The following is a 27,751-nucleotide window of genomic DNA, read 5'->3' on the forward strand; positions in this document are numbered from 1 at the left end:
CTCGATTACGACAGCGTTCCGAGGGGGTAGATGAGTAGTGATCAGGTCAGGGCTGAGACTCGCAGTTCACCATTTGTCACACCTTTCGCTGCCGTTATCCCTTACGTGATCGCCGTGTTTTCGCGCACGGATGTAAGTTACTTCCCAGAACGCGACCTGGGCGCTGGGGCATGGGGCATCGATTGTGCGACCACCCGGCATGGGATGGATGACATGTTCCACTTCTTCTTCTTTCATTATCAGAAACTAGAGCTGATCGACAGAGCAGAATAAGCCAGCAGTAAGGTACAAACTGCGTTTGGTCACCCCCACCCCCTCACCTAGCACCTAGCGTGTGTTCATCGATCATCGACGATCCGATCGACGTAACGCTACAGGGAAAACGCGCCAGAGCTGTAGTGATTCTCCGACCTTCTTGTTCTTGTCAGCTCTCGAGTCGACATACACCGACACTCTTTCGCTTCAAGACATCGGACAAATCGAGTCCACCACATCATCACCGAGATCGCAACCGTGCACCAGCCGGCGTTCAGCTCTGGCCGCCATGTTCAGAAACGCCAGCTCAGCCGGTGCATCGCCTAGCGGTCGAGCGACGTTCGGCATCCCTAAACGCTACCTCAATCTCCTCGCCCTCCTCTCGATCATCATCCTCATCAGCCTCTTCTCCACTCCAAAGACCCGGAGTCTCGTCAGTCCGTCAACTGAATCTCGAATCCACCCGGTCAACTGGTTCCCGGACTCGATATCCAACAACTTTGGGTTCTCGCTTGGCGACTCGCCAGAAGAGTGGGATGAATTCGGGAGGTGCCTGTTCATCAGCCCATTTGATGCCCTGAGTAAACACGAGAAGCAACGGGCCGAGCAGGTCGAACTGGAGCAAGTCTCGGATGGAATCGTTCGTGCCAAACAGGCCGTCTTTCACCCTCCCCTGACGCATTCGGATGGGAACTCGACGTCGAGCGCGAAATCCATGAAACCGGTCAGTGAGTCGTTGACGAACCCGATCTTGGGATTGTTAAGGGATGGAGAGAGGAAATGGAAGGATATGGTAGCGAAGCAGAGCAAATCGCTGGAAGAAGCCGTCGAAGAGTACAAGACGAGGTGGAATAGGAATCCGCCGTTGGGGTTCGATCAATGGTGAGTGCAGGGGTTCCCTGTCACCAAAGACCCGGGAATGGGAATACAAGTTTCTGGGCGGGCCACTGACAGAGCTTCACGGTTGCGGAGTAGGTGGCAATTCATCAGCGATCGTTCGGTACTCTTGCCCGACGAATACGATGCGTGAGCCTTTCGCAATCTATCACTTGCCTATCAAGCGTCCACTGAACTGCTGGTGTCTGGATCTACAACTCATCGAACAGCATCCTCAATGCCCTCCTCCCATTCTACGCGTTTTCTCCTGCTGAACTTGCCAAACGTAACGCCGAGGCCGAAAAGGTTGTCGAAACCTTTACGCTCATCGTTCAGAACGGCAAGGTCGTGCTTCAGTGGAACGACGATTACTCGAGGGACAAGTGGTGGTCCTCCAGACCGAGGGCTGATGCGCAGGTCAACCTGATGGAGCCGTTCTTGGGCATGCTCAATGATTTCAGGTAGGTTTGTTACGAGATTGTGTTTACGTATGATGCATGATGCTGATCGGAAACCCGACGGAAACGCAGGGCCACGTTTACGATTCACGATCAGCCTAGCATCTTGCCTGATCACGATCGGATGAAAGATTTGACAACCTTAGCCAAGAAGAAGCAAGGTGAGTGTGCAGATCCTCGACCGCTGAGGGCTCACCGGGCTGAAAATTGGGGCTGTATCTTGCCAAAGTTACCAACAAGGTGGATGAGAAAGACAAGGCCGAGATGAACTGGCTGGCTGCCTGTGCTAAGGATAGCCCTGCAGTTAAGGGACATGTCGAGGAGGGTAAGCTCGGTTTTTCAGTCTTGTAACATATCTCGCTTGGTCTGACAAAGTACTTGCGCGGACGTCTCAGCTGCCACCGATACCTTTGTTTCGTCGCACGCGAGTGCTATGGACTTCTGTCAGCACCCTTCGGTACGTCGGACGACGCTCATATACCAGCTCGATACGGTCTCTGACTCGTAGAATCATCTTTCGTCGCAGATCTTAAAGAATCACGGGATCGCGCTCGAGATCAAGGGGCCCGAAAGCCAGCCCAAGCCACACACTAGGCAAATACCATGTCGATCTATCATCTTGCCTTTCAGCCAAGCTAACATGACGCCATCTGCTTAGGCTACTGCCCATCTTCGTGCCTTCGCGAACTGCGCTCCATGCGGACATTCCCATCACCCCGGTCGGAAAGGACGGCCGACGGGACGATGTCGGTGACGATCCGGTATGGAAGGCCAAGAGCGGGAAACTGTATTGGGTATGCATCGTTGTGAGACGATACTGCGAGGTCAGCCTAACCGGATATTCTTTTCTTCCCCCTCGAATCCAGCGAGGTCTGGCCACCGGGATCATGCATAACAAAAAGGGCGGTGCCAAGTGGCTGGATTCGCACCGAGAACGTCTCCACAAATTTGCCAACGACGTCTCGTTTGAGCGGAAACCTGTCCTAATGCCCATCGGCACGTCGGGACAGGCAGAGATTCAGAACATCAGCGGGAGCACTCTGGGCGAGTATTACATGGATGTGGCGATGAGCGGTGGGCCTTGGCAGTGCGATTGGGGTGACGGTACTTGCGATGAGATGAAGTAGGTACCGACCGCTACAGCTTTCGCCCCTGGTTGATGCGACGAGGCTGATTGCAGCCTGGCTCTTGCTAGGGAAAACTTCAACTTTGCTCCTCAGGACAACCCCGAGCGATCCAACGCTTTCAAATTCGTCTTTGACGTGAGTACTAGCGAGGCTTCCGAAACCAATCCGGCTACTGAGCGTGTATCTTCCAATCGTTTGGTGTAGACGGATGGCAACTCGTGGAGTTCTAGGTTTCCCCGGTTGATGGCCGCTCGAAAGTGAGTTGGCCGGCAGCCTATCGCCGTAACAGTCCAGGCTGATCGCGTTACTTGATTAGCGTTGTTCTCAAGGCCACCATCTTCCCCGAGTGGAGTCAGTCGACATGCGAAATGACCTGGAATGGAATTGGAAAGCTGACCTAGTCCTCTGATTATAGATACGCACCATCTGCCAGAATGGTACGCTTATGTGCCGACCAAGATGGATTATTCCGATCTATGGTCCATCCTTGCGTTGTGAGTGCTTTGGCTGGCAAGTGATCGTTGAAGGTAACGTCGAAGATACGGAAGCTCATAGGCTTGTGCTGCGGTAATTCGCAGCTTCCGAGGTTCTCCCAAGGGTAAAGGCGGTCATGACGAGGTTGCGCGTAGGATCGCTAGCAACGGGCAATGTTGGGTGGAACGAAGTGAGTAGAAACGGCGATGCTGTGACACAAGCGAGAATCTAAAACCTGTGCGGCAATCTTTCAGCGTGGCGACGGGAGGACATGCAGGCATACATGTTCCGGATGTACCTGGAGTACGCCCGACTGATGAGCCCGGATCGGGATAGTGGGAAGATGGACTTTATATTGCCTTCCCGGGACAAGCCTGTGCCAGGCGAGACCAAGCCGCTCCCGCTGGAGAATGCCGCAGACAAGTTGGCAGAGGCCGAGGCGCTGCCCATTCCTGCATGAGGTCGAATTTATCTGTAGATGTGTGTATTTTGTTCTCAGGTCGTGTTGGCATAGGGTACGAAGCGGGGTAGAAGGTGATTGTCAGGATGTACTGCATATACTCGTACCATTAGATCATGCATGGACCCCGCCTTTACATCCGATTATCGGAAGCAATATTGAGCGACCGGCGGTTGGACGATGATCTCGCTGCAAGGTGCAACTGGCACAAGTCGCTAGATTTTGCCAATACATCTTGATTCATATAGCTACGTCTGTCCATCCAGACCGCTCGCATAAGCATAGTGTGTCTATAATATGGTCAGACCGAGATCGAACACTCCGGTGATCGGGGTGTTGGGTTTCGTTCTACTACTCGTCTTCCTATACACTTCGACACGGAACGGTTCGCAGGCAAGCGAAAAGATTGGAACTCATCCTGGACAATCAGATGCGTCACATATCGACCCCATCATCGATTTGTCCCGTTTAATTCCAACAACAAGACGTGTGGCCGGTATGTTTGGCCGTGTATCCGCAGCGAACCGGCTCGAGCCATCTACAATACTTGGTTTTCAGGTCTTTGGGGATATAACGTGTTTGATAATCTATACATCAGCGAAGGCTCATATATAGCGGTCTCGGACGACTTGGAGAACACTCCTGATCACAAAGAGGTTGTAGGACCTGGCGAGGTGACGTTCAGCAGGATCGGCACAGCCGAGGCCGAAGACGATCTTGGGACCGTGGTCGGCAGATTGTCAGGAACTACGGTATGTCATTCCAATATGCCTCAGGCGACCGACATCCTGATAGAAAGATCTAGTTCATCTTCAACGATCCGCCAGGACCAGGTAATCCTTTTTAGTCTCGAGCTACCACTTTGAGAGAAGTACCGACTGATAGCTGTCTCTGAACTACCGGACTGTAGATGGTTATATGAGTAAGTTGTGCCAGCAGAAGAGAGATAGACGATTCTTGACAGCTTATCCGACCTCATCACTTGCCGGTAGTCTATCACAAGTGAGTCTCCCAGCCGTAGGAAGGACTTCCTTCCAGATTCTCACTTCTACACAACAGCAATTTCTTGACCGAGCTCTTCACCGGAGGCTGGAAAGCATTATCGCTCGCTCCTCCCCATTCGCTTCACATCAACGGCTCAAAATCTGCTTTCAATGAACCTGGTGTCGAACTCAATACTTTGCAGACCGGGAACCTGCCAGACCTCCCTTCGAGATGGATGTTCCCCAAATGCGGCGAAGACGCGACATGGAACGACGGGGACAGCAAGAGTCAGTATGCAGTATTGGTTCCGCCGAGACCGAGCAGCTTTCTGAGGAAGCTGTCGTGTGGTCCACAGACGTACGGTTTCTGGCTAGTGTTGCGCCAGGAGCGACTTTCGAGGAGCGTAACGTCTTGAAACTCCTTTCGCTAGCGGGACAGACGGTCATGCTCGATCGAGCGGTCATCGTGGACCGAAGTAAGGTCGTAGTGAACGTCTGTGGTCGTTCAACGTCGACGCTGAGATGAATTTTTGTCCCTCAGAGGCTGCACATGCCGCCAGGGGCTTAGCTGATCAATGGGGAAAGGTGCGTGATCACTGTCAAATACTTCGTAGGTCGCAACATTAGTGCTAACGACTTTTTTGAGAACAGATGAATGCGGTAATCGCACCAATGCCAGCTCGGCTTGATTTTATGGATCCCGTCCGCGAGAACGTGATTGCCGGACTGCAAGCATATATCGCGCCTGTCGACAAACCGGTCGTCGTGTATGTCGACAACCAGGTGAGCGCTTCGCAGTAGGGTTGCTGCGAGTTCCGGAGCTTATTGCGGTCTACGATAGGGAGAACATCGAAAACTCGCAAAGGGCGACCACGAAACCCTTATAGAAGCCCTACATACATTGACGGATGTCGCAGAGGTGCACGTCAGCCAACTCAAGCAGATGGATCCCAAGACCCGTCTCGAGCTGCTTTCTAGAGCTAGCGTAAAGATCCCGATCACGCTGAAGCTGCTCAACCTATTACTGACCAAGCGCGTCGTCATCAGATCATCCTGTCTGTTCATGATGAAAAGTTGATCCAGGCGATGTGGATGCCTGCGACAACCTTTTCATCGGTCATCGAAATCTTGGATGAAGGGGGTTTCGCACGTGAGTCCAGGTCGATCAGCTCAAGACCACATTTCACTTCAGTTGAGTGATGAGACTTTGCAGCCGATTGGTATGTGTTCTCGACCCTGCTGGGTCACTATTATTACCCGATCCACAACGATCATGTCTTTGAAAAGCCCGAAAAGCGGGTGACGACCCCAGGTTTCGATGCGGTACGAATTACTTTATCAGACAGAAGAGAGTTGGGCGGCTGACAGAGTCCGTTGACATGCTCAGGGATCAATCCGCGTGGATGGACACTTTGTAGCTGCACTGATAAGAGATATCATTGTGAACCCCGCAGGCGGTGGGAGCCGGTGATGATCAATATTGCATAGATTGAACATCTTGGATAACTTCACGTCTTGAAAGAATTATGTGGCCGCCCAGACATGTCGAGCGTCGAACCTGCCTGTCTGCAAAAGCCGTCTCCTGCGACGTTGAGCGGTGACGACGAGGCGGATGGCATGCCATAATTTGTTGGAGAATCTCATCAGGCTGTACATTCGCCAAATTGTAGAGCTCCAGGATTATGAAGACATAGATTTCAGTGCCCGACGAAACGCTGTTGCTCGTATCAGGTAAAGAATCGAGATTGGCGAATTCTTCTTGGTGACTCGAAAAGGCCTTGACGCGATGCCATATTCACTACCTCTGCATGTTTCGCCTATTGTATATTCGCTTGCCAGGGCGTTGTCTTGGTGACGGTGTTCGCTGAAATCTTGATCTTCCGCCTTTGCGTGACTATTGCTAGCGCGGAGGCTCGACTGGTGACAGATCCGCAGAGTCGTGCGGTGGGAGGCGGGGCATTGACGTGCGCCGTGTGAAAACATGGTGCAACCCTTCCATCCAGGACCCATACGCCATGGTCGACTTCGGTGCGGCGGCCGAGGAACCCTTTCCAGAGGATCGGTCCGCAGTCTGATCGCTCGTATCACCCAGCGTCTCACTCGTCTAATGCCCCCTTGCGCATCTTATCCCGTATCCAACCAGATTGAATGTCCCTTGCCCCTTCTCGACTGCCTGCAAAGCCATAGGCATACCCCCTCGCTGCACCTCCCAGCCCGACTGCAGGCGCCCAGTAACGAGCTTCCCGTCGCTTGATCAATTTTTGTGTCTTGCCAGACAACGACGTCTCGAATGAGCGCAAGCCGAGGCGATCTTCACGACGGGCTAGCTTCTTTCTCTCTCGCGATTGACGGCGTTGATCGGCCCGGGTTTCTGGTAGAGGTCGGGGCAGTGGAGCGGTAATATCGGCAGGGTAGGGGGAGGTGACAGTGGGAATCGTCTGTCGTTCCGGTCGTTTGGATTTCGGCTTGGAAGGTGGATTCGCTCGTTGTACCATAGGAGACAAGCCGATCTTGGATCGGTCGGCGAGGAGAAGGTTGGGTAAAGGGTCAGAGGGGAACGATTCGGTGTGGAACAGCGACGGGGAGATTGGCTGTTACGCAGCGGTTGTGAGAGGTCGGTACTAGTCGTAGAATCCCGGGCAACTGACCTGCAGTTTGGAAGCCCTGAGTCTGGTCTTTATCAGTCGGTCGCCGTTGACTACGGTCGACCTGATCCGTGCCCGTCGGGTCGAGACCTCGCCTTTGGTCCATTCGATATGACGCGGGTTTCTGCGGCATGGTCGGGACGTCAAAAGTCAAGATAGTCATCTTGTGGGAATCGCAAACTCACGGGACCGTCGTCATATCCTCCTTTGGAGGTAAGAGCGAGATGACCCGGATAGGCTGCCTCGAGAACAGCCGGAACTCTGCGAGATAGCGTTTGAGCAGGCGATCGATGTGTTTGATAATCGGAGCCGTCTTGCTCACCCGCCTCTTCCACCAGATCAGCCTTGGTTCGCTTGCTCTCTTCACGCTTGATCTTCTTCTTCTCGAGCTTGCGCTTCTTGGCGTTCATCTCGGCTGGCTTCGGGTTGACATTGCTGTCGACCAACATCGGTCGAGCCGGTTCGACAGCCGAGCGATCGGGGACGTCGATCGAGTCCAGCATGAGCTGGGTGTAGATGGCGAGGAGGTCATCCTCACTGTCGGAACTGATGGAGGGCATGGGTGAATATATTAAATGATCAAATACTGAAGCGGATAATGAGATGTCCTAGGTGTAGCTCAATGATAATACTGGAGAGGGCCAAGTCATAGTGGGCTAACCATAGCAAAGTCACGTGAGGAAGGGAGAGATCAATAGGGTTGGAAAAAAGGTAAAAAGAAGACGCAATTCTGGGAATCGAACCCAGATTACCAGAAGATTGTATATTGCAATCAGAATCTGGTGTACTAACCATTATACGAAATCGCGAGTGATGCTTTTCAATTTTTATAAGTAAATATGTATGTCAAAAATCCGACAGCGAAGAGCAATAGATCTTACGGTTTGCTTTACGCCTTCAAAACACGATAAACCGTCTCGCCCTCCGCCATCTCTCTTATCGCTCAGGCAGACCCCTCTTCGAAATTGCCATCATCCGGAGCTATGGCATGTCGGGGTTCTAAATTCTGTTATTGTCTGCACAGCCGTCTCGATTCAGGTCATTCATAATTACTCACCGAGGGGACCCTCCTCGACCTAAGCGTGTGGAGTATCGGCGACAAAGCGCACAACGTCTGACCGGACGAAATGATTAATTACAAGACCGTGCTGAGCTGTTCGACAACAATTTGTAACTTCCAATACGTGACAGACACATGCATGGACTCCTGATGCCATGACAGCTAGTTATCGGATGCGCAACGAGTAGTGTGAACTATCACAGATCGTTGCCAGCACGTGCAACAACGCGCTTGTCAAAGCGAGTCTGACCATTCATCACGGCTCACAATCTACTTGAACATCATTGAACGACAGCGAGTCACTAACACGAACACCGAGACGACCATCCGTAAACTCGGTCGATTCCCCGTACTTGACGGGCTTTGCCGATCGAGATCGCCTGATGACCTCCCGCACATCCTAAACAATTAAACAACGTCATTCATGACCATGTCGGGGAGACTTTTCCATATGATGCTTCGACCGTTACGATACGCGTGATTGATCCTCACACTTCGAAACACCCAATCAGTATACGGCCGAAGACGCTCAAGCAGCAACCGTGACCATCACGTCCATGATTGAGCACGGCCACCAGCACCTCTCAAGCCGTTTCCTAGCTATCTGCGGCTCTCAATCGTGGTACAGGGATCCGTTACGCGCGGCCTTTAAAAGATCGTCGACCCGGATCTCCTTTGGTAGAACAAACGAGCCTTGCGCCTTGGGGTTACCTTTGGGAAAGGAATTCACAATCTGCTGTAGCGTACCCCAACTCTCCTCGCCGTTGATCTGTCACACGTTTACAGACGATTGAGCGCCTCTGGAAAATCGAGACAACCCTACCAACTCACGTTGTATGCCGTCCTACGGAACGCAGTGGTGTTGACGGAGGTATAGATGAATGGCTCCTCGGACATCCTCGTCTCGGCGTCCGGAGTTTCCGTGAGCACCAGGCCCTGAGCGCTAAAGATCACAGCTTTGCCGATGCTGGGCACTACGCTAACGGCACCAGAGTTGACGGCATAGGTTCGAGCTGCCGCAAGGTTGACATCGGCAGTCTGCCAGTATGCCCATCCGGTAGCGTTGTAGTTGGGCGTGTACGGCCAGGCCCCGATGTGGATGTCCTCAAGCTGAGCCTGGACGTTGAATGTCATTGACGGATGGAAATGTCTGCAGAAGGGAGGGGAGGGGGGGGCTTGAATTCCCAGAACCAGGGCAAACTCTAGGCGAAGCTTGAGCCAGACTTACTCCCAGCATTCCAACATGCCCATCCTCCCGTAAGGCGTGTCGACTACCTCCAATCCGCCGACATTCCCATCACTCCATATAGTACGCTCTCCACCAGATGGTCGGAGCTTGCGCCGATGTATCAACACGTCGCCCTCTGGCGACAAGAGTGCCTGACTCATGTACAGCTTGTCACCATCGCTTTCGGAGAAACCGATAGCCACGTAGATGGCAGCGTGTTGAACCGCCGCCACAAGCTGTCGCCATTGAGGCCCATCCATACTCAGGGAGTTGTCTACTAAGTCGGGAACAAAAGCATTGGCATCGAGGTATTTAGGGTAGCTATGATGATTAAGAAGCAGCCTTCATCAGCGTTGATCGACAGGTCGGGGACAATCTCACTGACCCAGGAAAGTATAACTCGGGGAACGCCAACAGTCCGACGCCATCGTCAGAAGCCTGCTGAATGAGATCGGCAGCATAGGCGACGGTCGCGTCCAGGTTCATGCCACCGTATGTATAATTGATCAACGGCAAAGACCATTGACTGAGGACAGGATGGATGAGCATCGTAGCCCTGAGTACATGGGTTCGATCTCCAATCACCCCAAATACTCACGGAGGCGCCGCACGAACAGCAGCGACCACAAAATCGGCCGGATCAAAACGCGTCCCGTTCCTCTTGACAATAGGAGACGCGAGCGATGTGCCCATAAGAAAGGCGAGACTGCCGACGAGTTTCGGAAGGCTGATCATGATGATATCGAGTTTGGATGTGATTGTTGACCGTTCTGGACTTTGGCGTTTGTCGAAACGGAGTGTCGAACGGAGGCGTTTTATATTTATTGGGTTTGAGCTTCTCGATAGCGCGATGTTCGGACTCATACAGGCGGAAGATAACTTCCCGCGCGGGACAATCTTTTCCACGCCTCCCCTCTTCCTTAAGCGGCATAGCAATATTCCTGCGCCAACTGCCGTAAGGACAAAGAGCTACGATTTGCTGCTGGCCAGATGCTTGACATAGCCTCTAGGACATCTGATAAGTAATCTAGATCTTGCTGTAGGCGATAAGAATCCCCTGCCTCCAATGGGGCAACGCCCGAGAGCCGAACGATGATAACGGTGCCAGCGACGTAAATGATACTGTCGAAGACCAACCGCGTCAGAACCGACATCCGATATCTGACGAACGTCGATCACAGGGACTGACTCACTGTTGGACGGTGAGGGGGAACGTCCACACGTCGAATCGAGTCCGAAGATAACGAATCTGTGACACGATATTTCGTGCTGCTCCGATGCATGTCGATAAGCTATTCAGGCTATCAGGTCGACCTCCGAATAGGTACGGCCGACAGAGCAAAATGTGATAGGCCTCGAACAGTGCCAACGTAGCTATAGTGCTGTCAGATTCAATCGTCATGAGCTTACCCAATACGAATTGGCTGCGGGTTTTCCCAGAATAATCCTCACCCTGGTAACGCATGTTCAGTGTCGCATACGTTGGGCCATCTCAAGGCTTCAGGAAGCGAAAGAGACCTATAAACTTTGTATTCTGTACTCAGCTAGCTGATCCCATTGCTTGGCCCGCTGAGACTGACCATGATTTCATGTCGTCTTGCACCTTCTTAGCACGTACGATTCTTTCGGCGTCGCCGATTATCACCGAATGACTGCAGTGCAATATCTGGATGCCAAGTGTGCTGAGCTCCAAATGATATGGATAAATAAGCTCGGCAGAAGACCCGCCAGTCAACGGCGGTCTCTGGGTACGAGCTTGCCAATCGGCGACACTCCCACGAGCAAAGTACGAGGACCACCAAGCCGCTAGCGGTAATAGACAGAGTCAACGCCGATCATGAAGGCTCGGATTTCGGAAGAGACGCACTGATGATTCTGGTAGCCGCGTCAACAGAACGACGACCCCGATCCAGAGCGCAGCCGACGTGCATGTCCAGCTTTGTCAGCTGGTCATCGCATCGTAAATGGACATTGACTATGAGCCGATCCATCAGTACTTATAGGTTCAGAAGAGCGAAGGAACATATCCTCACAATCCTGTGCCAGGGATATACCAATAGCTGCAAAAGAATACCATGATCCGGTCAGAAGGGTCAATGTGCTTTACCTGAACTGTTCGAATGCTCACAGTAGTATACGGAAGCGATTCGGCTGAGGATACAGAAATAGAGCTATTCAGCTAAGCGATCCAAGATTGCCTTTGCACAGACCCGACACGCACTCTTGACCCATCCCGACCAAGCAGGAGCACAAGAGATACAATCCGAGTATTGTGCTCAGCTTGGGATTCTCCGCCTCTTCATCAACCATTCTCCTGGCCACGCGGATCAGATCTAAACCTCGGTCTCGAGATCGGTCGTAAAACCGTTCGATGACACCCATATCTACTTGGTGCCTCCAGCCGATTATCAAAAGCACAATGTACAGGAACCGAGAGTAGAACGGCGTCCGTCCCATCGGATCTTTCCGTCGCTCTTGCCAAAAATCGCTGGAAAAGTCCACTATACCGAAAGTGACGGTGTTTCGGAAAGCGAGGCTGATCAGCGAAGATGCCTCGAGATGATATCGATCTTCCGGTAAGGTTGTCGGTACCGTCGTCCTTCCTGTTGGCACATCCGCTTCGAGCCCTTCTTCCGGTCTGAAATTTTCCTCGGTGGAGCGATAAAATGTGGCCTTCGATGTCAAATGCAATCTTCCATCCATATCAAGGGTCATGCCTCCTGTCCCAAAGGGCGGTAATCTTGGCTGTATATGATCAGCCTCACTCGGTAGGGATGCATCACTATCCCGGATCTCGCAAGATCCGCGCGATTGTCGAACATGTTCCCGAAGCCTCAACAGTTCTTCTCTTGTTGCTGCTCGTCTGAAAGAGGAAAGACTCGTGGCGAAATGAGTACAGAACGAGTCGACTCGGATCACACCCACGGCATATTCACAGTAGCCTTCCATCCGTTTCTGCATAGACGCAGACTTTGTTCAATCTCTGACAAGTCTCGCACTCTGGTCGTCCTCCAGAACATCGGATCCGGCGTCTTTTACAACTTCTCACGTTGCCAAACCCGAGTAGATCCGGCACGAACAGCGTTAGCGAACGATTAGGTCGCTGTGCAGGTCGAGATCGAAGCGAAATCCGCAAGCTACTCACGCGTCGCAAGCTGTTGTCACGTTCTTTCTGAGCGGGCCCATGGTGTATGTGATCAAGTATGCTTTGACGGGGTTTCTATGGCTCTGACCGAGTTCAACAATTGAGGGAAGAAGGCATATACATATTATCATTTGGGATGAGAGAGACGATTCATCGCCATCTTGACGTGCTGTCCGGGGGGCGATCGCCGAGGTGGATCCTCTTATCGGAGATACTCGTTGCGCGTCGCTTTCCCCCCCCCCCCCCTTCCCACGGAATCTAACTTTAAAGATGATCTTCATTCGATATGGAGCCAGGTGTAAGAGGTACAAGGACATCGAGATACAAGCTGACGAGAGGCTTTATCAACCTTTCTACAGCGATCTTAGCAAGCCTCCGGTCGGTCGCTCAGTCAGAACCCCTTTTATGGCCGGATAACACTTGCCGCCCCGGCATTCTCGCACAACCGCTTCGTCGCCGTAGAGAACATTTCGGTTCTCGAAATCCTGAACCGTTGATCTTTGCGGGGGTCTGAGGTGTGTAATTTGACCGATTGGCGAGGTTCTGCATCGAACGTTACCCTGAAGACATCTTCGCGAGCGTAATGACCGACCGTGTCCAGAGCTGCTTTCGCCAAGCTGCATTTGACCGGGTCCACCGTGGCATACACGATCCCTTCAGCGTACTCGTCTAAAGGCTCCGCAATCTCCCTTCCTTCGGGGTCGTAGACCATCGAACAACCGCCTCCCATCCCTAAACTCTCCCGCTTGGTTTGGTCGTCGCCACACAGGTGCTGGGCGTTTTGTTCGTTAATTGGTGCAGTCGCCATGATGACGAAAGTACCGACTTCGATCGCATAAGCCCGGTTGGATCCGACGTTGGCAGTACGGCTTAGAGAATGATGAGGCATGTTGTCGTGTAGGTGGGGCCAGCTCGCGCAATGAACCTGTGTAGCGAGTAGGTCGTCATCGAATATTAAGAGGCCTGACCAGGTCGATGTATTCCAGTTCCAACGAACCTCTTCATGTTGACACGCCATAATATGCTTGATGAGAGGCACGTTGTGTTCCCTGCAGTGTCGCTCGACAAGCTCAGCCAAAGCTCGATCGCTCAACATGGTCTCCTTCGCGGTGCCTACCAGCAGTTCAAAGCGCCGATCCTTCCGAGAGGCGAATCATGTACTCGGATGTCGGACCCCTGGAATGACAATGTGAGGTCTCAGAAACGCGTCGATCTCGAGATTGCTGATGCCTCGACTTGCATCGCCTTCGCCAAACACGACCCTGAAAGACAGGAACTAGTATTGGTAACTGCAACAGGTGTTCATCGTACAAGTACTCACCTCTCCATTAAGGACGGTTTCAACTTGCGCCTCTGCGCGATCAGTCCTTCTGGGCCAATAATCCATTGAGCCATGTAGAGGCTACCGTGATCTCGTTCCCCGCATCCCATCACTATGGTGATTTGTAGTTCCTGTGCCAGCGAGACCAGGATGTCGCGTTCTGGTCCATCGATCGCAGGACAGTTGGCGTAATATCCCTCGGTTCTTTCCGTCCACTTGCCGTAGGGATCAAGCCAGATGTAGAAGGGGTAGCCTGGAAGATAGAGCTCGGGGAATACGACGAGGGTAGCCCCATTGGAGGCCGCTTCGCGGGTAAGAGCGATCGCTTTGGCCAAAGTAGCTTCGAGATCAAAGTATACTGGGGCAACGGAAAACGTTATTCCAGAATCAGACTGTGACTGACGTCTGGCGGTCTGGTACTCACCTGGAGAAGCTTGAATCGCCGCCACCTTGTAGGCCGGTTTTTGTCTGAGAGGAGTCATGGCGCGAACGGCTAAGTGAATCAAAATCGGATCAAAGTAAATTGATTGAGTCGGTCTATCCTTGATACGTACCCTATGGGCTTGACACTGACACCCTCGCCCCAGTTTCCTTGATGTGTCTATTTGTTATATACTCCTTCCCTAACGCATGAAAATGGCCTGCCCGTTTCAGCCTTGACCCATCCCGCGCGTGGCAAGCCCTGGACGCGGAAGATGACTTCCGGTGGGGCAAATCCGATGTGCCTCTTATTCCCTTGCGATGGGGTTTTGCCTCGAGATAAGTCTGAGATAAGAGCCCCTCAAGTCAAGATTAGCAGAGTCATGATACATCAAAGCAAACGCCGAGATCGTGTGCGACGGAACGTATATCGAGGTGTCCTGTCTGCCAAAGTCCGATTGCCATCCTTGTCGGTCCGCGTGCGGGACGGAAGTTGACTTCCTCTTACGCACATATCTCTCACACACACCAACCACCCACGATTGTCGACAAGCATCACTCTGTTTTCTCATACTGCGGGAGGTTCTGGGTTCGATTAGTGTATATATACCCCTACACTTAATGGCTGACGACCAGCATCTTTCCGCGATTGCCCAATCTTATTTGCAGACGCACACTTTCGACAATGGGAATAGGGATTTTCGAGGCCAAAGCCGTGTCCGGTGACATCCCCGGTACCTGTCTACTCCACCCGCCATCGAACGGCGGCGAAGAGCAGGCTCTCGGATTGAAGCGGCACGCTCAGGATGCAAGCTTGATCTTGCAGCCACAACCAAGCGAACATCGAGATGATCCATTGAACTGGTGAGTCAGGGTGTCGTACCCATCGCTTCCCATCCTAGAAGATGTCTAGTTGCGAGCTCCTGACATTGTGCTCATTTTCCCTGCGGCAGGTCCCGGTTTCGCAAGGAGGTCGCATATGCTTCGCTCCTGCTGGGAGCGATAGCTGTCGGTGTAGTCGGCCCCGTCTTGACACCGGACTTTGGAAACATCCTCACCGAGTACCATGTCTCGTTGACCAAAGTTATTGCGATCAATGGCGACCTCGTTCTGACGTATGGAATAGCGTCCTTTCTGTGCGTGTCTGTCTCAGACTCGCTCGGCCGACGCCCGACATTTCTCGTCAGCAACATACTGCTCCTCGCAGGTCTGATTTGGGGTGCCCTCGGTCAGTCCATCATTCAATGGGAGCGATGATCACAGCTCTGAAAATCCCTTGATCGCTTCGCGGGCTCAACTTCTCTAGCCAAGTCATATGGTTCTCTCCTCGGAGCCCGGATCCTTCAAGGATTTGGTATGGGTGCATACGGGTGAGTCGAGGCGCATCTCATCATTCCAGGAATAAGGCCTTAATCTTGCCGATTGGACGTTCCACGTGACAAGATGTCTGGTGAATTCCAGCATCACGGATATCTTCTTTCTACACGAACAGGGTACTCGCATCGCTATCTGGCAATTCGCCTTCAATGGAAGTATCTGCTTGACTCCGGTGATTTCGGGCATCCTTATTCAGAGGCTTGGCAGGTTCGTGTTTGATTAGCGCTTGCACGTACGTGACGCTTAGAGGTGCTGACCAGGTGGGGAAATCTCCCTGACATAGGAATATCGCTTTTTGGGTCTTATTCGGGGCTACAATCCTCCCTGTTTTCGCCACCATCCTGTTCGTTCCCGAGACTGTTTATCATAGGCAGCTTGAGTCGTGTGATTTTGTGCATCGGGACGGCGAGACGGGAACCGTAGTACATGACGACACCAAGAAAGGATCTGGTACCGCCATTGTCCAACCGTTGGAAACCGCCGCGCCTATACACCCAAGGGCCATCTTCGATAGCTACCATTTACGACCCTGGAGACCGATTCGCCGTGATAAAAGCATAACGCTTGCACTCTGTCGGCCGGCTTTGTAGGTGGATATGGTACAGTCCAGAGTTTTCCGCAGGCCGAAGCTAATGATGGATGACTTCGTAACACATTAGAACTCTCTTGTCGCCCAACGTCCTGTATGCAGCCTTTTTGTTCATGACAACTTTCACTTGGTTTGTCCAGCTCGTAAGTGGGCACGAGGCTTAAGAGCCGAGCATGAAATCTTGGCAGACTGGTTGTTCACATCTCTATGTTCCTCGGACAGAGTTCGCTGTATAGCCAGATATATGGCGCTCCCCCTTACTCTTTCGACACGGCCAAAATCGGGTGAGTGGGGTTTTCCGGGATGCGCGCTGTGTGAATACTCATCGGCGACCAGGTTGGTCTACATGCACAGTTATATTGGAGGTATCAGCCCTTTCATAGGTACAATGCTAGCACTGCTATCCGCTGGACCCATCAACGACCATGCCGTAAGGATCTTATCCAAGCATAACAAGGGGGTCTTTGAAGCCGAGATGAGACTTGTCTTGGTGATGCCTTGCGGGATATGTTTTGCTATTGGTGAACACGAGGTTGCTGTTGCCTGGATAGTACCAATGCTTACTCAGAAGTGAGGGAAATATAGGCGCATTTGGTATGGGCTATACCGTCCAACATGGGGCACACTACCTCGTCACTGCTGTGGTAAGCTCTTGCGCCGAGTTCGTTACTCTTCCCTAAACCATTGCTCATCGAGTTCTATCCAGTTCCTCGCATTTCTAGTCGCTGGCGCAGCATTCGGGACTATTTGTGGTATCACCTACGCCTCTAGCGCATTTCCCGCTCGAGGAGGGGACACGTTCGGCATCATCATGTAAGTCTCCAAGGAACATCGGTACCCGCACGGCAACTTACAATGGCCGATTCCTTTCGAACAGGCTGGTTAAAGCCTTGTACGCGTGGGGAAATACACTCTTCTGGCGGATTGGTATACTAGCTCCGGTCCGCTTTCCTGGTTCTACGTGACCGGTGCTATCAGCCTAGTAAGCGCGATCTCTTCTCGTATCCGATGTCACAGCTGATGCGAAATTGTTCCAAGGCGATGTGCCTTTTTGCCGTTCCTATGTATTGTTGGGGTAAACGAATGAGAGCGTGGATTGTCAAGACTAGGGTAGCATGGGTATTTGTATAAATGTGGTCCAGGCGGGCGGGATCAGCGGCTTCTACCCCATGTAGTAGATGCAAGAGATGATGACAAATCGCGTATTTGGCCAGGCAGGCACGTACTCTTAGGCGCTCGTGCAGGTGAGACAGCGTGGTACGTAGTAGATTGGGCCGCTTGGGAAGCCTTTGTGCATTACAGTACCTCGAACCCTGTTGGCTGCCGAGCCAGCTCATGTTTGACGTTCATATGATCTGGACGTTTATGATTATCCCACTACATGTTACACAGCAGGTCCGTCATGAAGATAGAATGAAGAGCGAGATGTGCAACACCAAATCCATCCCGCTCCTCACTCGACGGGCTCACGCGAGCCCTTGAGTCTCATGGCGTCGAGATACTCATCCTCGCCTTCGACCGCAAATTCAACCGGGTGAGTGATGGGTACGATGGGTTCGCCATGTTCTTCGAGCAACTTCAATCGCTGGGCTGTTGCCGGGATCGACCGGTTGATCGAGTAAACCGGCACACGGTGCGCGGAAGACGTAACGCTGAAGCGAGCAAGGCGGGTGAGTCCAGTTGATCTCGAGCTCGAGATAGAGAAGCAGGACTCACTGCAAAGTCCAGTTCCAGGCCGTTCGGACGTAGGTCGGCTGCGTATTGATGTGAGAATCTAATGAAGTGGCCAGGACAGGTCAGATTGCATCGTCAAGTGTATTATCTCGCACAAAGACTGACCCCAGCATCGCACGACCAACTCGATCCAACCTTCAACGGGAACTGGAACGTCCATCTTCCACAACCTCATCGCGTAGTAGTGCTTGGGAGAGAGGTTTTCCTCGGGTACCTACAGCGCATCAATGCAGCAAGGTTAGGCCGGTAGCATTACTTTCTGGTCACCCCGAGCGCCATCGGCCAATTGCTCACCTCGTTCCAGATGAAACCGCCATCGATGGAAATCTCGACCCTCTCGACCCAAGAACCACCGCCAGAGTACGCCCAACCTAGAAGAGGCATGCCGAACCTTTCAGCCAGATCTCGCGAGTGGTGTCAGCGCCTTTGTTTTATGCTCACCTTCACAATGGATGAATCCGTCGTGGACGATGGCTTCCTTGTCCCCCGGGGTCAAAATCGCCGACGAAACAGGCATATCCTGGATGGAGAACCCTCGAGCGAAGGTGGCGTTGTGTTTTCCGACCTGCAAGGCATGTCATCAGTGGGGGGGACCTTCTCTCGAACATCCCTATGTCGACGTACCTGCTGAGTGTAATACAGATACTCTTGGCGCTGCACCGGGCCCATACTGGGTTCCGGCAAGATGTTGATATTGGTAACCCACTTGGTACTCCTGCAAATCACCGTTCATCATCAGCATCATCCGACCCAGCTTGACGTCTCCCTGTCGATCCTACTTACCTGGCCCCAATGACACCCGGCACGACCAGCCTGAGAGGTCCACCATGAATCTTAGGGAGCGGCTCTCCGTTCATCTCATAAGCCAACAAAGCCTCATCGTATTTGGCCTTTCGGTAGGGTACCGACACGGTGTCTTATAGTAAATAGAGAGGGAAAACAGGATCAGCATTTCCTGTTCGCCCGGCTGCGCAGTCCCTTGACGGACTCACAGTTGAACACCTTGTTCTTCTTGAAATCTGCCCAGTTTTCGAAGGAACATCAACGGCCGTAATCACGTTGAAAGACAGGAAGGGACCTACAGGTATCCGCGCCGATAGCCTCGATGTGAAGCCCCTCCGGCAGGACACCCCCAAAGTAGGCGATGACATCCTTGACTTGGACTCCCTGCATGATGTGATGATCACGTAAGCTAGCGAGAAGTTGTAGTTTTGGCAAGCCTGACGCTCACCTTGTATCGAGCGGTGGAAATGGCTCCTTCGGCCCAGGGTCTGATGAAATGGATATGAGCTCATAGCCGACCAGACATAGATAGGGGCACCGCCACCTACGCGCTCAACAACTCTATGAACATGTAAAGATGCAGGCATCAGCAAGGCTCACGGCCACTTCTTGTACTCAAAATCGCCAATGCGTACCGTCACCCTCTCCAGGGTAGAGGTTGATCTGCTCGATCCTCCTCGTCCCACTACACTGCAGCGTGATGGTCATTTCCACCTGCTCGAACTTGGCCGGATCCTTCAAATCGTTGAACAAGAGTTCCCCCGGATTCTTGACAAGCCCACCGATGGCGATAGAGTACTTGTTGACGTCGCTCACGGTGGGGACACCACCGTGATTGCGGACAAAGTGGATATCATTCGGGGTGATGTGCGATTTGAGTAGGTCGGACCTCTTCGGCTCGCAGTTCATAGGAAAGTCCAGGACGACTAGCATGTTCTCCCTCTTCTCCTCCTTGAAGATCTTCCAACTCTCCTCGTGGATCTTGTTCAAGTTCGGTCCGAGAGCCAGGTGGTACTCTTTCCACCGATGTCCGAGCAAGATCGGGTTGGTCGACGGTAACGGGATGAGTTGGAACTCGGGGATCGGGGTAAAGGTGTGTTGTCTACAACGGTTCGAGCGGATGTTAGCGGGGCGTTTGAATGGATGCGGAATGAAGGGAGGCGTAGGACTGACTTGAGGACCTTTTCCGCTTCTTCCTTGCGATCCGGATATTTCTCCCACTGATAATTTTAAGTTGAGGAGCAGTGTCCATCCTCAGCACTTTGGCATCTCGGGTCATCATCAATCTACCATGCGACTCACGTTGACGAACCCATGCCATACGGTCTCATCGGTCGGGAACTTTTCCATCAATTCCTGTTCATTCTGCTTCCCCCGGATCTGACCTTCGATAAACTCTTCGACATTCTTGGGAGCGTTGGGACCCCTGTGGTGATGTGACCCCGAACTGGCGTTCCTGTGAGCCGGACTGGTGTCCCCCTTTTGATGATCGTTCGCACGTTCAGAGGTCGACCCGGGCTGGTCGTTGGAGGTCTTCGAAACGTTGCTCATGATGGTTTACTTCCGTTACGTCGAGCCGTTCGAGGATGGATCTTGTTCGAAGGGTTTGTGTTAATCGGCGTTGTTATTCGGACGTCTTCTCAGTTCGACCAAAAGCAAGCTAACGTTGAGGAGCAGCTGAGCTTCTAGATCTCTGCCTGTTGTGAAGCCTGTGCTGCAGGGTATATATACCTGTACGACCATGATCACATTCCGTATCACGTATCACAGGATCGATGTTCGTCAGCCATAAAATACTCCGGCTACCCGTGACGCATGACCGGGAAGGAGCGGCCGAATACGCAAGAGGAGAAAAAGGTACGAAGGGGTAAGATAAGCTCTGACCAGAATAGCTCGTAACCCCGGACCCCTTCACCCCCCCTCCCCCCCTCTCTCTGCGTTGTGTGTAACGATGATGGGTGCTGGACGTGCTGGTCAGCAGAAACGTGAAGTCGGAAACGTTGATCTGCCTCCACCACCCCACACCCCTAATGATGACGTGAGCAGAGCGTGGATACCATCACGTGAAATATTCAGGGTATCTTGCTTCCGCTCATTTTGCCTCCGGCTGATCTCCGAGCACTTCGCATCATGCAATTGATCGTTGACCCTTCGGTTTTGATCACTTGTTCTCGTTTTTTTTTGCGCCGATTTCGACATCAACAAATCGTGCAAGTCGTAACACTTGTCTGAACTTCGACGAATATAACGGGTACTATACAAGATCTCACATGGACGTAGCTCTTCATCATGGACCGCAGATTCCTGTCCAATATGATGGCGAGCTTCCATCAAGCGAAGCCCGTCGACCCGCACTCGGTGGTCGTCGTCAAGAAGCCCGCAAAGACGTCGAGCAAGGTGGTTGCCACGCCGTCGACACCGCAACAGATGGCGGTGGGGACTAAAGCGAAGAATGGAGAGGTGATCAAGAAGAAGAAGAAGAAACCGCCTAGCGGTACGCTCTCCGTCGAGGTGAGCATCATTTCATAGCCCTTAGCCGTCAATCAGCTGTGTTCAGCCTGGATCACGAATTTCTTCCAGGCCGTGATCGCGAAACGGAAACGCAAGGAAGAACGAAAATTACTCAAAGAAGCTGCTGCTGCTCAAGGACAACGTCCCGAAACTTCGCAGGAATCTGTGGTTGGTCGAACGACTTCTGCATCAGAGATCGTCTTGCTGCCGGACGTCACCCCGGTTCAACAACTACCCGAATCCCAAACACCAACCCACCTCGCTTCAAACCCTCCGGCGATAAGAAAGAAGCCGAAAAAGCCCAAGAAAGATAAACGACCCAACGTGGAACCCTCGCGGGCTGTCGAGGTCCCGGTGGCCCAGGCGGTCGGACCGGAGATCATCGAGATCCTGGATACGGATGACGAAGATGTCCGACCTACTACGCTTGTCTCACACCCCTCTCGCGCACCGACCATCCAGGTCTCTTCCTCGGGCGCAGCAGCAGCAGTGGTATCTTCCTCGGGTATGAAGAAGAAGAAGGTTTCCAGCTCAAAGGAAAAGACCTTTTCAACCTCCCATATCCCTTCCATGAACGCGACGGCCATAGCTTCTTCCAGCTCGAGAGAGAAGACGCCAATCCCCCAAACATCTTCTCCGAATACGACAATCGCAATTATATCTCCCTCGAGCACGATGCGGACGAAGAAGGTCTCCAGCTCGGAGAAGAAGTCGCAAAAAGCGGAAAAGGCAGCTCGGAAACAGGCTCGAGCTGAAAGACGGGCGAGGAAGGCGGAAAGAAGGGCTAAGCGAGCGGGGAAGGATAAGGACAAGGATAGTGCTGCGGCTGTGACAAGTACGGGATTTGTCGCAGCATTGGACGTAGGAGGGGCGACAGACTCTGCCAGAAAGCAGGGGAAGAAGAAGGATAAGCAGAAGAAGACTTTACGAGCCGCTTGGGCTCCGGGCGGTCGGAAGGAGATCCCTATAGTGATCGAGGAGGAGCGCGAACGATCGCCGTCGCCACTTCTCACAGTTGAGGACCGAGATAGAAAGGAGAGAGAGGCGGAGGATCGCTTCAACCTGATGATGCTCGAGGTCGGCAATGCTGCTATACCTGTCAAGCGACCGGACGAAGAGATTGAGGAGGCATGGAAAATGGAATTACGCTGCTCAGTAGAAATGACGAACGTAAAGCTTGCAGAAAAAGGTAACTAAGACGGATACTTTTTTCAAGCGTTCTATGGTCTAAAAGAACTTCGTCTTGTGTCAAGGTGTTAAATTGCGCAAGGGTCGCTTTTCGCAGACGGAGAAGGCAATCATGTTGACGGAAGTCGAGCGGTTCCGAAAAGTGAGTAAGACTGCTTGCTTTGTGTTGGTCGCGCTGAGCTGTTCAGATCCCAGGCACATGGTATGAGCCATGCAGAATTACAGAACATACTTACGGTCAAAACGAGGAAGACTGCTAGCCTTCGTCGAGCAGCAGCTTCACACGTAGGTACGTCATTGAAAAGCTGTGCAGGCTTCGTAACGAGACTGAGAATCGCCTGCCATCTTCAGTTCGCAATCTACCGGGAAGAACCTTGAAGCTCACAAGAGCGACTTTTGCTAAATGGTTTCACTCGCAAAACAATGGCGCCGCTTGGACAGAAGCTCAAGAAGACGAGGTCTGGGGGTAAACGCGATGGAGATATTCAGGTTTTCGCACATGGTATCAAGCTGATGCAAGGCATTGCGCTTTAGTCTCACGCAAATGTATCCTCGGCAGTGGACCAAGATTGGATCTCTAGTAGACAGAGATCCCGATGCGGTCCACTTGCGATATCAGAGTTATATACTGCCGCGCAAACGTGGAGGAGCTAACGGTGAGCTGAACCATCTTGTGTATATCTCTGGTGAAACTGAAATCTGCGTAGTCAAGGGTCCATGGTCTGAAGCGGAAGATCAAGAACTGACGAAATTGATCACCGATCAAATGCATGCCCATGGTTGGTCCATTACTGAGCCGCCTCCACGGCAGTTCTCATGGAGCCAAGTCGCGGAAAACTTGACTCGGTGGAGGCCACCCTATCGCTGTAAGGACAGATGGTAAGGATTATCGAGCTCCTACAACGGTTGCATACTTATAACTTCGACTGGCGTCGAAGGTATTCGGCCCTACTAAGACGGCACTGGGACCCAATTCCAACAGAAACTCGGATTAGTATGCTAAACCTGTGAGAGTAAACGAATCTTGCTTTCATATCAGGTACTCATCCTTTCATCATTTGGATGAAACAGGTTGTTGAGCCGGAGCATCACATTACAATCCAACACACAATGGGAAGACATCGATCCCTCTGCGACAGTAAATGGTCGTTTAATTCAGCTGGATAAACTTTTCAGAACGTGGAGACGTGATGCTCTCTCACATGCTACACCCGATGGTTAGTTTACTTGCGTTCTCCAGTATGGAAGAGTCGTTGATCCTCTACGATTTCAGATTATTTTACGAAACTGAAAGGAGATATGGAGAGCAGACTGTCCAGAGGCAGGCTGTCTGGACTTCCAAGAACGGCGAGAACACACGGAGTTGCGGGGTCGCTTTGAGTACTTTTGCGTAAAGATCGATACAATGTCCGTGTCGTAATGTCATACAATGGTCGTTATCATATCGATGGAACGAATGTGCCTTATCCTAGAGCAGCTTGAGCCAGCACCATATCCAGCGCCCCATTCAAAGCTAGCAGCTCCTGCTGGAAGCGCAACTCCCCAGTCACCCTCGACTTGGTTTTGCGAATGATATCGTCAATCAAGGCTGACTGCCCTAGAACGAGACTGTAGAGATCTACAAAGGCGGTAGCGCGTCAGCTGGTCTGTGTAGAAGACGCATATCGCACTCACTTACCTAATACGACATCCATAACTTCACTAGCCATCTGCCCGAATCTGTAATCCGCAATGTACTTGTACAAGAACCGTAAGATCGGTTCTAGCGTTACATCGTCCCGGCCGCTCAGTGCTGATCGAAGGCCGTCTCGGTAGACGAGCTCTTGGATGAGGGCAAAAGCGGTCGCTGGTCGGATGTTCTGAAGCGAGGAACGAGCGTGTCAATTAGCGAATCCCAATCACCGTATAACGTCATTGAACTCACGTTCTCCATGACAGCATCCAGCGCAGCTCCATATTTGAACTCCTTCAAGAACTTGTCGTATGGCCTCAACTTCTTCCTTTTGACGCTCTCCACCCTCAACTCGTCAACAGCTCCAATGACCCTCTCCTCTCGACCCTTTGTAGCAGCGCTCTTGTCCTTGACGTGCCCGGTCCCAAAGATGTTTTCGAAGTCCGCAAAGTATTCGTAGGCACCGGATTTCAATGCCGTATTTTGTAAATTTGACGAGGCAAGCTCGGAGGCTTTCGGGTCTCGTCGACGAAGTGAGAGTGTGCCGTCCGACATTCCTGCGGCGATATGGGTGTCGTCGGGCTGGAAGGAGGAACATCTCGGTCAGTATGAGTACATCCCATAGACCTGGAACGACTAAAAGAGAGGGACTCACCGAGACGGCCAGACTCATAATCGGCGCGGGGTACCTCATCGTATGCACGACCTTCCAATCCTCGACATCGTACACCTTGACCATCTGATCCAGACCTCCAGTCAAGACTCGCCTCGCGCCGCCATCGAAAGTCATGCAGCTGATCGTCTTCTGATGATTGCTTAATGCCCTCACGCACTTGCCACCCGCCATCGCCAAGTCCCACACCCGCAAGATCGGTCCTCCTGCAGACAGCGCGACGTTCGATCCTCCGGTTGGGAAGAGCAGGACATCCTCTACCGAGAGATTGGAGCCGTGCGACATGGTGATCTCGGCTTTGCCCGTTCGGACGTCCCACAGCTTGATGGTCGAGTCGTAAGATCCAGAGAGGAGGAGGGAGGGGTTATTGGGGTTGAAGACGAGGGATCGGACGTAATCGGTATGGCCGTCGAAGGTTTGCAAGCAGGTTTGGGATGGAATGTCCCATAGACGGACGGTTCCGTCATCAGATGCTGATCCGATCTCGGTGTTGTTGGGTGAAAACCGGGTCACATGTACAGACCTTCATAGCAGAACCGATTACCATGAGGCCACGCCGACTTCCACGCTTGCTCACAGTAACTCACTGCTCGTGCCCCTTCATCGTCCTCAAGATCGCTCGACTGTTGATATCAAACACCTGCACGATACCCTCATCGCCTCCGGCGACAATCAACTTTCCATCCTTCCTTATCTCGGCACCTCTTGCTGTATCCTTGAACCGGGTGATGGTCTTGATGACCTTTCCTGTCCGGGGCGCATAGACTAGCAATCGCGAGGAAGAGGTAATGGCGAATCGATGAGGCTTGGAAGGTGCAAAGTGGATCGATGTAATAGGGTTGTGGTGACGAATGAAGAGAGGGTGTCGGAAAGAGTGATAATAGCCTGTTGACAAGCAGATTGCGAGGAGCGGTCAATGTCTAGCTCGACTCGATTGAGGGATGCCACACCTACGGCTGTGCGGGTTGGCAACGGCGATGGACCCATCGCCTCGAGATAATTTGGGTAGCGGCAAGAACTCCATCCTCAGTCCAAGTTCTCTATATGTGTGGCTATGGAAACGGTTGTCTGGTCACGGACTGCTGCGTCGCTGTCCAAGTTGCACCCATCTCATCGATGTTCGTCGTCTTCTCCGTAAAGTTCACCAAAGTTCAGCCTTGGGGAAGTGCTCGATCACGTGACCAACGAGGCGATCGGATGCAAACGCACCGGTTAATAGCTTCCGACCGGAAGTCTAATCAGCTCGCGACTTTGTCTGAAACATGCCCAAGCTAGAGTTTGTGGGTCATGACCAACGGGCTTCTAGCTTCTGGCTAGCATATGGTCTGTATAATTGCATTCAAGCTGATCGTAAGATAGAACGTCATGCCGGGACCGACGAACGGTATCCATCTTGATATCTCGGCACTCCCGGACCAGGCCGAAACTATCCGATGGGGCGTTCCAGCCTGGCAGGGTCTTTGGCGAGGATCCCCTCTCATCAAGATCTACGATGTCAACGGCTGTAGAATCGCTATCATCCCTACCAATCTTTTGTCCCATGGATCTGCTTCAGAAGCCTGGCAGCAAATAGTCACCATCATTGGCTGTTGCGTGGAGTTCAACAACGGTCGACTCTATTCGCCTGGACCAGGGGGTCTCTCGCCGATCGACGAGTCGGTATGGCTTATACCCGGTAACTACATCTTCGGTACCCAAAGTACATCGCCTCTTAGTGAATGTAACTAGATGATCAAGCTCATCCGCTGGTGTCGCTTTCACAACAAGGCGAAGCCACAGGGGAATGGCTTCCTTGTCAGCCTTTAGAGGGACCTTGCGGTAGACGAGTCGGCAGGCTCCCTCAGCCGGACGATGGGGAAGAGCCAGACGAAGACGAGGATGACGATTATATTGATGAAGAGGACGATGCTGGAAGTCAGAATAGCATGAGCGTGTCCTCCCGGACCGCTCGAGCGGGACAAGTAAGTCACTTTCTGTGTCCTTGCACCATGTATCCCAAACACCGCTGAACCTTGTTTGTCAGTACAAATTCAAGTTACAACTGGCCATGCGGGATGGGACCTGTCTCGCTACGGGTGTAAATTCTTATCACAATGTCGGCGCCCATATTATTCCGATCAGTCGCCCTGATGTGAGTCTCGATCACTTGTTAAAGACCACGTCGATCTGCCAAGATCAACGGCGCAGCTAATCGCGCCCCGCAATGATTTATACTGTACCTAGCTCTACAAGATGCTGCTTGGGCCGGAAATGACATCTTCCTTATATGCGGTCGATATGGGGATATTACTATCACCTGATTTGCATAAGAGCTTTGACGCATTGCAATGGGCATTCTTCCCAAGGGTGAGTCGCGAAATTGTCTCAGATAGAGTCGCTCAATGAGGTCAGGTGTTGGAACTTACACTCGTGTCCTGCTACACACCAAGCAGGAGACGGACATGGTACTACACGTGTTCAACACAGATGACCCGGATATCGCGAAACTACATGGGCGGGTAGTGCCTCATTCCTCTTTTAGGGTGAACGATTCCAGAGACTTTCCCGACCCTCGTCTACTCCTCTTCCACTACCGACAATGCGTGCAGATGTATTTCCGCTACTATTCCTACAAAGTTTCCGCCCGAGACGGACTCGAGCGGAATGTCGGTCGAATCATATGATAATTTGAAGTACGGCCTTGCAAGATACTTGCTCAGCCGCTCGTTGTAACGTTATTATGCACAAGATCACAAGATCTACTGTCCTCCGGCTCTGGCGGTTCTGCACTTC

The 27,751-nt window shown here is 52.3% G+C and overlaps 11 protein-coding genes and 1 non-coding gene across 12 annotated transcripts; 5 read left to right on the forward strand and 7 right to left on the reverse strand.

Moving 5' to 3' along the window:
* Nucleotides 1-238: 238 nt before the first annotated feature.
* Nucleotides 239-3,780, forward strand: HD553DRAFT_309300 (uncharacterized protein). Its single transcript, XM_046179671.1, has 15 exons — nt 239-1,137; nt 1,231-1,281; nt 1,362-1,592; nt 1,662-1,750; nt 1,819-1,914; nt 1,985-2,046; nt 2,116-2,183; nt 2,248-2,383; nt 2,456-2,712; nt 2,785-2,851; nt 2,921-2,973; nt 3,033-3,067; nt 3,132-3,210; nt 3,295-3,380; nt 3,445-3,780. Exons 1-15 carry the CDS (start codon nt 545-547, stop codon nt 3,648-3,650), a joined length of 2,109 nt encoding a protein of 702 aa, XP_046037320.1. The 5' UTR covers nt 239-544; the 3' UTR covers nt 3,651-3,780.
* A 167-nt stretch (nt 3,781-3,947) lies between these two features.
* Nucleotides 3,948-6,104, forward strand: HD553DRAFT_341131 (uncharacterized protein; the record flags this gene model as incomplete). Its single annotated transcript, XM_046182605.1, has 13 exons — nt 3,948-4,146; nt 4,209-4,402; nt 4,456-4,483; nt 4,561-4,572; nt 4,643-4,652; nt 4,710-4,921; nt 4,990-5,109; nt 5,175-5,218; nt 5,285-5,416; nt 5,475-5,618; nt 5,681-5,783; nt 5,847-5,956; nt 6,021-6,104. 13 exons carry the CDS (start codon nt 3,948-3,950, stop codon nt 6,102-6,104), a joined length of 1,392 nt encoding a protein of 463 aa, XP_046037321.1.
* A 625-nt stretch (nt 6,105-6,729) lies between these two features.
* Nucleotides 6,730-7,838, reverse strand: HD553DRAFT_341132 (uncharacterized protein; the record flags this gene model as incomplete). Its single annotated transcript, XM_046182606.1, has 4 exons — nt 6,730-7,224; nt 7,282-7,402; nt 7,464-7,539; nt 7,601-7,838. 4 exons carry the CDS (start codon nt 7,836-7,838, stop codon nt 6,730-6,732), a joined length of 930 nt encoding a protein of 309 aa, XP_046037322.1.
* Nucleotides 7,839-8,000: 162 nt separating this feature from the next.
* Nucleotides 8,001-8,087, reverse strand: HD553DRAFT_t43. The gene has a single exon. It is a non-coding gene; the product is annotated as a tRNA-Gln (tRNA).
* An 864-nt stretch (nt 8,088-8,951) lies between these two features.
* On the reverse strand, nt 8,952-10,301 carry HD553DRAFT_341133 (aliphatic nitrilase-like protein; the record flags this gene model as incomplete). The annotated part of the gene is made up of 5 exons (XM_046182607.1): nt 8,952-9,107; nt 9,170-9,488; nt 9,567-9,887; nt 9,952-10,092; nt 10,165-10,301. 5 exons carry the CDS (start codon nt 10,299-10,301, stop codon nt 8,952-8,954), a joined length of 1,074 nt encoding a protein of 357 aa, XP_046037323.1.
* Nucleotides 10,302-10,614: 313 nt separating this feature from the next.
* On the reverse strand, nt 10,615-12,844 carry HD553DRAFT_213381 (uncharacterized protein). The gene is made up of 10 exons (XM_046177181.1): nt 12,712-12,844; nt 12,503-12,607; nt 11,788-12,421; nt 11,695-11,717; nt 11,600-11,626; nt 11,434-11,541; nt 11,147-11,372; nt 11,019-11,084; nt 10,760-10,940; nt 10,615-10,688 (listed from the first exon to the last, which is right to left on the reverse strand). The coding sequence occupies exons 2-9, from the start codon at nt 12,525-12,527 to the stop codon at nt 10,871-10,873; spliced, it is 1,179 nt and encodes a 392-aa protein (XP_046037324.1). The 5' UTR covers nt 12,528-12,607; nt 12,712-12,844; the 3' UTR covers nt 10,615-10,688; nt 10,760-10,870.
* A 232-nt stretch (nt 12,845-13,076) lies between these two features.
* HD553DRAFT_349326 (nitrilase) lies at nt 13,077-14,565 on the reverse strand. The gene is made up of 6 exons (XM_046183452.1): nt 14,457-14,565; nt 14,033-14,390; nt 13,952-13,973; nt 13,829-13,887; nt 13,709-13,760; nt 13,077-13,636 (listed from the first exon to the last, which is right to left on the reverse strand). Exons 1-6 carry the CDS (start codon nt 14,512-14,514, stop codon nt 13,115-13,117), a joined length of 1,071 nt encoding a protein of 356 aa, XP_046037325.1. The 5' UTR covers nt 14,515-14,565; the 3' UTR covers nt 13,077-13,114.
* Nucleotides 14,566-15,137: 572 nt separating this feature from the next.
* Nucleotides 15,138-17,565, forward strand: HD553DRAFT_349327 (major facilitator superfamily domain-containing protein; the record flags this gene model as incomplete). Its single annotated transcript, XM_046183453.1, has 12 exons — nt 15,138-15,316; nt 15,406-15,680; nt 15,759-15,822; nt 15,896-16,036; nt 16,113-16,415; nt 16,489-16,561; nt 16,641-16,702; nt 16,773-16,939; nt 17,004-17,062; nt 17,125-17,231; nt 17,296-17,400; nt 17,457-17,565. The coding sequence occupies 11 exons, from the start codon at nt 15,138-15,140 to the stop codon at nt 17,381-17,383; spliced, it is 1,518 nt and encodes a 505-aa protein (XP_046037326.1). The 3' UTR covers nt 17,384-17,400; nt 17,457-17,565.
* A 306-nt stretch (nt 17,566-17,871) lies between these two features.
* HD553DRAFT_328487 (molybdopterin binding oxidoreductase) lies at nt 17,872-20,285 on the reverse strand (the record flags this gene model as incomplete). Its single annotated transcript, XM_046181875.1, has 13 exons — nt 17,872-18,070; nt 18,135-18,192; nt 18,258-18,366; nt 18,447-18,523; nt 18,594-18,717; nt 18,777-18,867; nt 18,936-19,068; nt 19,145-19,171; nt 19,235-19,319; nt 19,384-19,442; nt 19,571-20,037; nt 20,109-20,155; nt 20,238-20,285. 13 exons carry the CDS (start codon nt 20,283-20,285, stop codon nt 17,872-17,874), a joined length of 1,524 nt encoding a protein of 507 aa, XP_046037327.1.
* Nucleotides 20,286-21,119: 834 nt separating this feature from the next.
* On the forward strand, nt 21,120-24,005 carry HD553DRAFT_309333 (uncharacterized protein). Its single transcript, XM_046179672.1, has 10 exons — nt 21,120-21,446; nt 21,516-22,635; nt 22,700-22,776; nt 22,830-22,923; nt 22,986-23,100; nt 23,169-23,290; nt 23,342-23,513; nt 23,573-23,628; nt 23,706-23,851; nt 23,908-24,005. Exons 1-9 carry the CDS (start codon nt 21,225-21,227, stop codon nt 23,711-23,713), a joined length of 1,986 nt encoding a protein of 661 aa, XP_046037328.1. The 5' UTR covers nt 21,120-21,224; the 3' UTR covers nt 23,714-23,851; nt 23,908-24,005.
* On the reverse strand, nt 24,006-26,069 carry HD553DRAFT_331237 (57.7 kda trp-asp repeat-containing protein). Its single transcript, XM_046182008.1, has 6 exons — nt 25,934-26,069; nt 25,567-25,864; nt 24,962-25,502; nt 24,559-24,888; nt 24,313-24,493; nt 24,006-24,252 (listed from the first exon to the last, which is right to left on the reverse strand). Exons 1-6 carry the CDS (start codon nt 26,001-26,003, stop codon nt 24,098-24,100), a joined length of 1,575 nt encoding a protein of 524 aa, XP_046037329.1. The 5' UTR covers nt 26,004-26,069; the 3' UTR covers nt 24,006-24,097.
* A 195-nt stretch (nt 26,070-26,264) lies between these two features.
* On the forward strand, nt 26,265-27,732 carry HD553DRAFT_309340 (uncharacterized protein). Its single transcript, XM_046179673.1, has 5 exons — nt 26,265-26,678; nt 26,747-26,940; nt 27,003-27,110; nt 27,203-27,325; nt 27,412-27,732. Exons 1-5 carry the CDS (start codon nt 26,345-26,347, stop codon nt 27,640-27,642), a joined length of 990 nt encoding a protein of 329 aa, XP_046037330.1. The 5' UTR covers nt 26,265-26,344; the 3' UTR covers nt 27,643-27,732.
* The last annotated feature ends 19 nt before the right edge of the window (nt 27,733-27,751 follow it).

This window comes from Filobasidium floriforme (assembly GCF_021052385.1).
Source record: "Filobasidium floriforme strain CBS 6241 chromosome Unknown HD553scaffold_8, whole genome shotgun sequence".
NCBI lineage: Eukaryota > Fungi > Basidiomycota > Tremellomycetes > Filobasidiales > Filobasidiaceae > Filobasidium > Filobasidium floriforme.